The sequence below is a fragment of the Lepidochelys olivacea genome, assembly GCF_965140295.1.
Source record: "Lepidochelys olivacea isolate rLepOli2 genome assembly, chromosome: 9".
In the NCBI taxonomy this organism is placed as follows: domain Eukaryota; kingdom Metazoa; phylum Chordata; order Testudines; family Cheloniidae; genus Lepidochelys; species Lepidochelys olivacea.
Genome location: NC_140419.1, coordinates 92,419,553 through 92,431,706, shown reverse-complemented (window position 1 = coordinate 92,431,706; position 12,154 = coordinate 92,419,553). Strand labels below are relative to the sequence as shown.

The 12,154-nt window shown below is 42.7% G+C and overlaps 1 protein-coding gene across 4 annotated transcripts in view; it reads left to right on the top strand.

The window, feature by feature from the left end:
* Positions 1-12,154, top strand: part of MAMLD1 (mastermind like domain containing 1) — a 350,393-nt gene that overhangs the window by 302,762 nt on the left and 35,477 nt on the right. For all 4 annotated transcript variants that reach the window (XM_084639249.1, XM_084639247.1, XM_084639246.1 and 1 more), the window contains exon 2: positions 6,061-7,743. In XM_084639249.1, coding sequence (XP_084495375.1) covers positions 6,118-7,743 — 1,626 coding nt within the window. In that variant the 5' untranslated portion in view covers positions 6,061-6,117. The remainder of the gene's footprint in view (positions 1-6,060; positions 7,744-12,154) is intronic.

The window sequence follows — 12,154 nt, the reverse complement described above, 5'->3', positions numbered from 1 at the left end:
TTAGACAAAGCTCTTCAGGGCCTTCCTCTCTGTGTTTTGGAAAGTGTCTGGCACAGGGTGGGAATTACCATTATCAAAATACTTATGAACTATGTAAGGTTGCCAGTTTTGGTCGGACATATTCCTGGAGGTTTCATCACGTGACATAATATTTAATTAAAGATTAATCTTTAATTCCTGGAAACTCCAGGACAAACCTGGAGGGTTGGCATCACTAAATATATGAAAGTGCCGTGCAAAGAGACTGCAGATCCCACTATGGTGACACTCCAGCTTGGTGTGAGCAGCCTCCATTATCCATCGCTTCGATCTGCCCCACATCCATTTAAACTAGGTGTAGCCCACCGGGCTCCCGATAAAAGGCCAGTGCAGCCCTCAGTTGGTTTAAGATGGGTGCCCTGATCTTGGGCTGGTGCAGGGAAAGTCTGGCCGTGTCTCACTGAATCTGCCTTTCATTCCTTGCGCCACTGAGACTGAAGCGTGTGCGTGCACCCGGACACACAGACAGAGGATTGTTTCTCTACTCGCAGGTTGTGTGTGGCAGATTAGATACTTATAACCACAGCTGAAAAGCTTACTTGGAAGGAGCAGTGTAAACAGTTATTTATTCTCGTTATACTACCATTATGAGCTAGCAGTGCTACTTGTTTGTAACTTTCAGCCTTTCCCAGAAATGCAGCCTTCTCATTCTGAGATAAAAGTAAAACTGGGACAGTGTCATAGTCTCGTTTTTAAAAGCAGAGCAGAGATAATGGAGGCTTCATAGTTTAATTTGGCAAAAATCAGAAGGGCTGCCTTTGCTTCCCAAATGTTTCTTAAGAGGCTATCATGTGCACTCTAATGCATTTTAATGAATTTTCACAAGGTCACATGAGAGCACATTGGTCGCTTGTCTGTTTAGTCCTTGTTTGTGTGTATGAATGAAGCTTTTACAGAATTAGCCGTGTACAGTAGTCAATCAGCGCAATTATTTATATACATGCATTCATTGCCAAATCGAGCTTGCCTGCATAATAGCCAGCACAGAATGGGGCAGAACACGTTTTGATTGCTATTCTGATTTATTTGTTGCCAGATAATGAAAAGCAATCTCAAAATGATCTCAAAGGAAACGGGGAGTGAGTTGTAGTAAAACAACCCTTTCCCCTAGGAGGAGCCAATACCAGGCAAGGGAAGCTGGCAGTAAGGCAAGTGAAGAAAGAGTATGAGAAGGACATGTATGCACCCCCAAGAAGTCTTGGTCTGGAGATGCCCCATCATAACTTGATTGATAAGGGCCTGCAATGAGCAGCTGATTGAATTGGTTCACCCAGGGGCTCCTGGATATGGACGTCCTAGCACAGCCGTGATGATCTGCTGCCACTGCAATCAGATTAGCTAAACTAGCAAGTGTCTCTGTAACGTGAAACTGAATTTCTCTCCCCTGTACTTGTCAGAACTGCCACAGCAGCATGTTAATGTACTGTATTTTCCAGTGAAAGCATTCAAATGGGATTTAGGGAGTTGGGGAGAAAAATCTAGCAGGCTCATAGCAGAGATACCAAGGCGGCATAGTGTGTACTGTAAATGAGTAATGAATCATGTGTGCTTGAGCATGGAATACTTAAGCATACCTTTATATAATATAATATCAAATCCAATGAGCGATTTCCACACCTAGCTGATAACGAATAAAGAAGTGCCCGGTATAATATTGCCATCTTTTATTTGCTTGGGATGCTTCAAAGGTGGTATTTTAACCTTGCAGATATGGGGCAGTATTCAGACCTGTCATAAGCGAATACAACTCTGCTGAATTCAGTGGAATTACACCCACTTACACCAGTAGTGAATTTGGCCCTGTGCGTTTTATGGGCACTAGCTGCAAATACTCACCATGAAAGTGAAATGCCAAGATCTTTTGCATATTAAAAAAAAAAATCCTGTAGACATTTTATTATACTAAAAAGCAGTTTTTAAAAGCTTAAGTAATACTTGAGACTTAGAGGCAGATTTGCCAGGGGTCAGAACTCAGTTGGGGGTGGATTTTCAAATGATCTTAACTCTGATTTAGGAATCTATATAAGGTCTTGCTTATCAACAGAACTCTGCACCCAGCAAATTCCGTTGGGACACTTATGGCTGGATTTGCCACAAGAGTTCAGTACCCAGCATGCTGAAAGGTTTTAAAAATTCCCTGTGGATGCTGAGCCCTTCTGAAAATTCTGGCCTTAGTCTATGGAGTCCTGTTTCTAGTAATTCAAGGGGGTAATGGGGTTTTCCTATTCTCTTCACACTTGCTCCCCAGTGCAACAATTAAGTGGCTTTTCTAAGTGTTCTGAAAGCCGAAATTCTGCGCAGTAAACTCAAGAGCCAGGACAGACATGCCAGTAATTCAGCTGGCCATGTATGGGAGACACCCCTCAGTTTTCCTGCCCAAGGTTTCCTGGGGTGCTGCTTGGGATCACAATGTGTTTATTTTGGAGGCTGGGAAGGAAGTAATGGAAAGTTCTCTAAATGTGTGTCTTTAGATTTACATAGCTGTGCCTTACTGACATGTCTCGGAGAGCTTGGGCAACGTCTATTCAAACATACCACTTCAGCCCATTTTTATCAGAGCAAGAAAGGGGGCACTTCAGATAAACAAAAAACAAACACCTGATTTCCCACCCAGCAGCCCATCCATCATCAGACCTAGGGCTTGTGCCGTTTTCTAATGATCACCAGACTTAGGCTGTGTCAGGTCAGTGGAATAAGCAAATGACAATCTATAATCCTTCGTTGAGCATGCTCTGCCAGAAACCCCCAGATGCTTGCATCTACACACTTTAAAGTGCAATAGCTGTCATTGGGTGTGGCAAGGAGAGAAGTTGTGTCTCTCACAGTCAGGAATCAAACTTCATAGGTTTCTATAGACCAAAGTCAGAAGACAACAGGAATCTAGTACAGTTGTCGAATAACTGGTGTGTGTTCCTTTTAATTAACACGTTTAACAAGCAGATGCTCATATTCTGCACCAACTCTAACTTCCAAGTGGTTTTCAGGTGCAGCCCATGTAGAGCCCATTGAAGTAATGCAGTTGGGAGGTCACAAAGTCATGGATCACTGTAATAAGGCCCATATCTGAGAGAATGAAAAAGGCTTTCTTGGCCCTAGGCCCCAAATGTTGCTTTTATAGGCAAAGGGTAGACCAACTCCATCCAAAACATGGGCAGGAACTACCCCTACCATACTCCCTGATATTCCCCTTTACCCCCAAACCCTGGAGCATCACCACCTGATTGATCCTCTGCCATCTCACTTTCCTCCAAATCTCTCTGAGCTGCACACTGAGAAAGTGGAGGTATCGCACCATCTATATTTGATGATAATCATAAGCCTTGTTCACAAATGAACGATACTACAGGCCCCATTAACAAGCACCTTCCTCCCCAGCCATTGAAATGGAGAGATGACAAAATAAAGTCTCTGGAACCCAGCATGAGCAATCGCTTGGGAGCAGATGTGGAGTTGCACAAAACCTACCCTCTAGCTCCTCCCTGAGAGAAAAAAACAGCCAATGTAAAGCTATTCACTTAACCTGGGACATGTTAACATGCATTATGGTCAGAGTGAGCAAAAGGTGCTGAAGGATTTAAGAGATTCTTCAGGGAGACCTGAACTTTGTCTGTTGCTTCTCTATGTTAGGACTCAGTGCTGAGGTTAAAATTGGGGATATACTTACAAGGGTCATTTCAAAGTTGGCAGTCTCCTTGACATGGCTTCTAAGGGGAGAAAATATAATTCTCAGGAAGCAGGACCAACTGTTAATTGGGGCCATGCTTCTGAAAGGGGCCATGGCATGCTGCAGTGGATGACCGTCTACATTTGTAGAGCATTGATGTGTGTGCTTAATATTGCATAATGGGGAATATTCGTCTACTGCTGACATGCAGGGATCTGCACCAGTGGGGAAGAGAAGACTCACTTTTGTTTGTCCTTTTGGATTTTAAGCTCTTTGGGGAGTGATTGTCTTTTACTAGATGGAGGTACAGTGCCCACCATGGTGGGGTTGGCTGGGGCCTTTAGGTGCCACCATAATATAAATAAGACATAACAATAAAGTAAACTAGAGTGGGAGTTTTTGTTGATAAACCTGGGTGCAGTTTGGTCATGACATTGGGGTTAATGCTTATATTCTTGCAAAAGTGCTGTGAGGTTGCTTTAATAACCATGAATGATTGAGAGGACCTGATTGTTTTAGAGCTCCCTCAGAAGAAGAGATGCCTGTTTGAAAGATTTGTTTTATTTCTGTCTGAGTGCCCTGCACACATGTTACCAACTGAATAACAGAGCTGTAGAAACTGTACAGTTACATTCGCTTCTAACACTACACCACTGCATGCTTCTACGACCTTGTCTGCACAAGAAAAGTCTGCAAATCGCTCTATTAGCAAACCCTCCAAGTGGAGACATAGCTGATACATGGAAGTTCTTGCCAGCATAGCTTATATCAGTTCTCCAAACAAACAAACTAACCAGGCAAGAGGACTCTTTGCCTCGTATAACTGTGTCTACAGTAGGGCTTTTGCTGGCATAGCTACATTGGTTAGTGGTTTGATTTTTATTTTATTTATGTATCTATTTATTTCCCCCCTACGCTCCTAACCAGCATAGCTAGGCCGGCAAAGTGTGCTGCATTGTGGAGTATGTGGGTGGGAACTGCAGAGCGCATCAGAGTGTTGCGATCTCACTGCCCTGTGTGGTCAACGATGGCGCCAACTAGCTACCTTTTAGTTTGCGCAAGCAGCAGCCATTGCGACACTTCGGCGCGCTCTGCAGTGCCCAACCCTGTAATCCACACTGCAGCAGAGTGTTGACATACATTAACGTGTAGACCAGGCCTGGAAGAGGCTTGCAATTTTTGTATTATCTTTAAAAGATTTAAGAGGAAACTATGGCTTTTTTATTATTTGCCTGTTGGTATTTAGGTAACTTCGAAATGCAATATCTCTCTCTTGATAAATAACGTACTTGTAATGCCTTTAAATTGAAGCAGCAGTGTTAATGACTGATTAATCTTACGACCCACAGGCCCTGGATATTAAAGTGAGGACCACAGATAATTACATTTAGAAAAGACTGGCGTGTCATGTCAATGGAGCATTAAAGAGCTATTGTTTTCAGCTTCACTTTCTTTACATAAAGTATGAAGTGTGATCATATTTGTCAAGGTTACTGGATTTTTAATTCAACATTTAGCGAGTATCGAGTTTTTCATGTGCCTTTTTGTATTTTACAAACCCTGTAGGTTTTGTGAAGGAGCGGCAGTCCTTCATATCATAGAATCATTGAATATCAGGGTTGGAAGGGACCTCAGGAGGTCATCTAGTCCAACCCCCTGCTCGAAGCAGGACCAATCCCCAACTAAATCATCCCAGCCAGGGCTTTGTCAAGCCTGATCTTAAGCAAAGTTGGGGCTAGAGTGCATTTATAAGAAACCAAAATTAAGATTTTAGCTGCTGTTTGGTGTTTGAAGTCTGAAAGATCTGTGGCTGGGGAGCTTGAAAGATCAAAATTTGTTTAGATATTTGAGGGTTGTTTTGCTTTGTTTAGAAAAGTCACATGTCGTGTCTTTAAAGAATGTAAAATAGTTTAGCTGTCTCAGGTCTGAACTTAATACCCATTGTTGGCACTGGGTCACCAACTTTAATCCATGATTCTATTCAACTCTACCATTGTTTAGACAAAAAAATAGTTTCCATAAAAATGTTGGCATGTGTGTTATGCAGGGAGCATAATGTCTTCATTGAAATGGTACCAGAAAGTATTTTTTAAAATTCTATTATTCACAAGACAGACAATATTTTACACTTTTAACATCCAGTTTAAGACTAACATGTCAAATTTAGCACTTGTCTGACTGGTTGCAACTCTGTTGACTTCAGTACAGTTGCGTCCACTTAAATCCTGGCTGACTTTGTCCCAGTAGGTCTGTTTTTCCATTGTAAGTTTTTAATTTTCAATATTGCTCTGTCTCAGTATTTCACCTTGCAACTTTCGAATGTGGTATAAGGCCAATAACATGTCCTTTTCTTGCAGTTACAGGGATCCATTAAGAGAAAACTGGAAGATGACAGCTCCCCTGCTTCCAGTGGCATGCCCGATGTCATTTTCCCAAGCGACAGTAAGAGACTCTGTCTTGATGATGTAACTCTATCTATGGGCCAAGAGACCAATCCCAATGTGTCATGTCCAGATATGCAGAACTCTCCATTCTCTACCAATCACAGCACTTCTTCCATGGGAGTAGCTGGTCATTCAGTGCTGCTTGAAAACAATCACATGAATGGCAGTGGCATTGGTTCTCCATTTTCGGTACCACCCAACACAGAAATAGGACAGAAAGGGACAATAGGTGGACAGAATAATGTTGCTCACTATGATGAGAAAGGAAACAACATGCAGTCTGTGGACCAGGAATTGCAAGATCTGTTAGAAGAGCTGACAAAAATGCCTGATCCTTCTCCTAATGAGCTGGATCTTGAGAAGATCTTGGGAAGCAAGACCGAAGAGCCGCTTGGTCTGAGCCACCCACAGTCGAGCATAAGCACCACACCAAAGTCCTCTCCGCAGACATCTCACTTGGAGAACCACATTGCAAACAAAGATTTTTCTCCAGGTTGCAATCCAACAAGTGGAGGATCACCCCAAATGAGGCCTTCATCTGCTGGGGCTAATTATCCGGTTCCTCCCCCAAACAAAGCTGTTGTATCACCCATCTCTTCGGCAGCACAGAATAAGAACCAGGCACAGTCTATTCTGCCAGTACCCTTGCCCAACATGCCTACATCTAACTGGCATGCACAGCAACTAAAGCAGCTGGCAGCAAGCAAACAAGTGTCTACTACTAAACAGCAAGTACAGGCTCCCAACTGGCCAACCATGTCCACTCCAGGTCTTTCTCCGCCTTACAGGCCGGGATCATCCCCCCTCCATCAACCTTTCAGCCCTCAAAATGTCATGGTGTCTGGCATGGCTTCTAATAGTTTACCAGGAAACAATATTCAAAGTCCTCAAAACGCTCTGCTTTCAAGCATGGCTTCCAGTAACAACCCGTCCAGCGGGCCCTCCCCACCATATGGGTCAGAGAAGCTTTCCAGTCCAGCGCTTAACCAGCAGCCTTTCAGCCCCCAGAATTCCATACTATCCAATATGACTTCAACCAGCCTCCCAACCAACAATATTAAAAGTCCACAGAACAATTTGGTTTCCAGCATGGCCTCCACGAATACTGGACCCTCCCCACCTTACAGGCCAGAAAAACTGTCAAGCCCAGCTCTGCACCAGCAGCCATTTAGTCCTCAAAATACATTAATTCCTAACATCACTCCCACCAGCAATCCCACCAGTATGCAAAGCTCTCTTTTTAAATTGATGACTACAAACCAGTCCAAAAACATGAACATAATTATGCAGCAGCCATCTAATGGCTTGCAGAATGAGAGTCCTGTTCCCCAAGACCAGTTTTCTTTCAATAACACCAAACCACTGTCTCATTTTGCATCGGAGTCAACTACTCCAAAGATGTCACCCATGACTGCCAATCCAGGGCAGCAATCCCTTATTCACTATCTCCAGCAACAGCAGCAAGCTCCAGCCACACAACAGTCTCCACAGACTAATAATACCCCGTTTATCGAGCAACATCTTCGACAACTGATGCAGCCACCTCGGATGCAGAGACATATGCAGCCTGCTGCTTTGCCATCTCAACCCAGACAGGTTAGAACATTTTCTTCTATATTAAACAGGTTACATTAAAACACTGATGTTTTTGTTGAGGTTTTTTCCCCCTACCTCTCTGCTTCAAATATAGCATCACTAAGCCCTTTGGCTATGTGCGTAGACATAATGGTAACAATATTCTGGGGTTCTTGGGAGTAATTGTATTTATTTCTTCACTCTGTAGTTCCATCACGCACATCCTAGCTGTTTCCCCTAGCTGAGTGGATAGTTCCACACTATTGTACAACGAATGTCTCAGACCATCACTTTTTAAGAGAATAGTTTTGCTCTTCTAGTTAGCTTATTTTGGTAACTGTGAAGATATTCACATGATGGATTTGCCATCATCTTTCACTCTTTGTTAAAAGAATTTTTAATACTCTGAACCAGATTCCACCCCAAGTTACACCTCTGAAGCCAGGTAGGCTCAGGTGGGATGGAAAGTGGTGCCAGAATATGGCCCTTGTATGTTTAACAATGCAGCACTTGAGTATCCGGGAGAGACTTGAAATACCTGTTACCAAAACTCACCAAAAAAATGACCTCCTTTTGGTGAGTGCCTACCCTTCCCTAGGTAGATCTGGACTATGTGTTGAGTGGACAAAGGACAGCAGCTGTTAGGGGTAAGAAACGCCATTCATTCCTCTCGAGTAACCCTTGCTGCTGAGTGACGTCTGTCCATATCCTACGTGACCTGAGAGATGTTCGTTGTGACCAAGAGCCTTTGACAAAGGGAGAGCTAAAGGAATGGGGTTCGTTCTGTGGGTGCAGGCTCAAGGGAAACAAAGTGGTTAAAATAAAAATGCAACCTCACAGCCACAATTAACTATGTTGCTAACCAGAAGCAAAACTCTGGCAGTAGAATCTGTCGGGCTGCGTTATTGAGCACAGTGGACTCTGACCAGACACCAACTGGCGTGGAATCTAATCACTTATCATTGACCTGCACTCAGAAGAGCGGAGGATGGTCTCTGAGGTGCTGTTGAGTTTAGCTGAGGAATGACAGACAAAATTGAGGGTTTCTTTGTTCTTCATTCTACCACGGTCAGCTTTCAAACATCCAGCATGTGCCAGCAGTTCCCACACAATAGTATCTTAGCTACCATAGCTTTTTCCTGTACTAAGAATAAGAAATAAGGTAGCTGTTGGTAAATGTCAGCTTCTTAATGGTAACTAAATGTAGCTCCTTTCCACAGTGGCCATTCTAGGACTGACTCACCCTTTTCCAAATAAGTGTGCTCTTGATAGCCCCTTATTATGATGAATCTGCTTCAAACAGGCTGGTGGGAAGGGCTGAAACTCACTGATGCTGCTTATCCAAACATATGTATCATATACCACCGGGCACTTCAGGGGTTGATTAGGCATTAAAACAGAAAAAACAGGCTACAGATGTAAGGCCCTGATCCAGCAAAGCACTTAGGCACATGCATAATTTAAGAATGTGAGTAGGGTGACCAGATGTCCCGGTTTTATAGGGACAGTCCCGTTATTTGGGGCTTTGTCTTATGTAGGCACCTATTACCCTCCACCCCCGTCCCGATTTTTCACATTTGCTGTCTGTTCACCCCACATCTAAATCCCATTGTCTTCAGTGAGACTAGTCGTCCTCTTAAAAGTTAAGCATACAGTGAAGTTGTTTGCTGTATCATGGGCTAAGAGTGTTTTTTCCCCTGCTCCTGAGGACCCTGGTGCCCCAATTTTCCCTGCTTTGCATTCTGTCACACACGTTTTGAGCTCCGACATCACTGGAGTAATAGTAATAGGATGAAATTTAATAGTGAGAAGTGTAAGGTTATACATTTAGGGATTAATAAGAATTTTCGTTGGGTACGCATCAATTAGAAGTAACAGAGGAGGAGAAGGACCTTGGAGTATTGGTTGATCACAGGATGACTGTGAGCCTCCAATGTGATATGGCTGTGCAAAAAGCTAATGTGGTCTTGGGATGCATCAGGAGAGGTATTTCCAGTAGGGATAAGGAAGTTTTAGTACCGTTATACAAGGCACTGGTGAGACCTCACCTGGAATACTGTGTGCAGTTCTGGTCTCCCATGTTTAAGAAGGATGAATTCAAATTGGAACAGGTACAGAGAAGGGCTACTAGGATGATCCGAGGAATGGAAAACATGTCTTATGAAAGGAGACTCAAGGAGCTTGGCTTGTTTAGCCTAACTAAAAGAAGGTTGAGGGGAGATGTATGATTACTCTCTATAAATATATCAAAGGGATAAATACCCGAGAGTGAGAGGAATTATTTAAGCTCAATACCAAGGTGGACACAAGAACAAATGGATATAAACTCATCATCGGGAAGTTTAGACTTGAAATTAGATAAAGGTTTCTAACCATCAGAGGGGTGAAGTTTTGGAATAGCCTTCCAAGGGAAGCAGAGGGGGCAAAAGATCTATCTGGCTTTAAGATTAAACTCGATAAGTTTATGGAGGAGATGGTATGATGGAATAACATGATTTTGGTAATTAATTGAGCTTTAAATATTCATGGCAAATAGGCCTAATGGCCTGTGATGGGATGTTAGATGGGGTGGGATCTGAGTTACCCAGGAAAGAATTTTCTGTAGTATCTGGCTGGTGAATCTTGCCCATATGCTCAGGATATAGCTGATCGCCATATTTGGGGTCGGGAAGGAATTTTCCTCCAGGGCAAATTGGAAGAGGCCCTGGAGGCTTTTCACCTTCCTCTGTAGCATGGGGCATGGGTCACTTGCTGGAGGATTCTGTGCTCCTTGAAGTCTTTAAACCACGAGTTGAGGACTTCAATAGCTCAGACATAGGTGAGGTTTTTCAGCAGTGGGTGGGTGAGATTCTATGGCCTGCGTTGTGCAGGAGATCAGACTAGATGATCATAATGGTCCCTTCTGAGCTTAATATCTATGAATCTATGAATCACTGATTTATTCTTTTTAGCCAAAAAAACCTGGAAAAGATGTGCTTTGGAGATGTCTTTAACTGGTCAGTGGCTCCTCTTCAGGCATCTTTCTTCATGCTTGGCCTGTGCTGCATTTCTAGCCCCTGCCCGCCTACAGCGAGCGAGCGTATAATTTGGGGGCTATTAGTAAAGATCAAGGACAGTTGAGACAGTGATTACAGGTGGTGATTATTTCACATGTCCATGTCAGTTAGGGAAGGTCACAGTGCCTTACTGATTTTATAAGGTAAGACTTATTACATTAATTATTTCTAAACTACACTGCTTTTCCAGGTTTTATAGCTTGTTAAGCTGCTTGTGATCAATGGTGAGTGTTGAAGATCAGGATATTTGCCCTAGGTTTTAATAACTTTGACAATTTTTAATAAAAAAAATGGCCCCGTATGCAAAATTATAGAAAATACCATAGAGAGAGCATATTCTAGACACATGAAACATCAGAATTCCAGTATACTTAAATTTCTTTGACTATTAGTACTTAACTTTTGCTGTTTTGTATACAGTTATTTTTTTCAATTGGGTCAAAAGCACTGACGTTGAGCTTTTATTCACAATCCCGATTTCACGCTAGGTTTATGCCTGTGTAATTCAGTGGATTTCAGTGGAGTTATTCCAATACACCAATGTACCTGAGAGCAGAATCGGGCCCTTTATAGTTTATTACCACCACCTCTCCATCACAACCAGAAACGAATAGAACTATTCAAACACAAATCGATCATTGCATTAAAGGACAACAAGTAAAAGATCAGGAAGGGGAGGCAAATAGCTTCTCCATCTTTAAAAGTAGTAACTGTTAATGGAGAACAATATGGAGAAATATGTTAAGAGGAAATTAACATAGTACCCTGGAATGTTGTTTGGTGTTTTGAAATCATCCCCCTACTCTGTGCATGCGTGTGTTTGTATATGTGACTAAAATTTATAAAGAGAAGGCACAGTGCTTTCTTCTTTTGAGCAAGAGATGCGGCTTTGTACAGAAGAAGGAGGAGAGAATGGCTGGTGGCCAGTTGGAGGAAGAACAATAAAGCATGAAACTGGATCTTTGCAGCGGGCAGAGCAGCATGGGGAATGGAGCAGCTGCTGTGACATAGACTCAAAGTGTGAGCTGCGTTGTTGTTGTTGTTACACGTTAAAGAGAAGACTCTGCATTCCAAAAGCTGGAGTAACCTACTGATGTCTCGCAGCTATATGGTTTTTTTGTACTTCAGAGATTAAAATATATCATGTAGCTTAGTCAGACTGTTTTCAAAATCGCATAGTGCCTGGACAATTGGTAAATCTGATAATGTCTAATCTTCTCTCATCTGAAGTGCTGTGTCTTCATTGTTGAGCATTGACAGATATTGATTTAGTCACTGACAGTTTGCATTTTGTGATATTGGAAAGCCTGGTACTGCTAGCATTGGTCGTGTAGATTATATTCAAGTTTTCATTTTGCTCATGTAGTATAGATCCA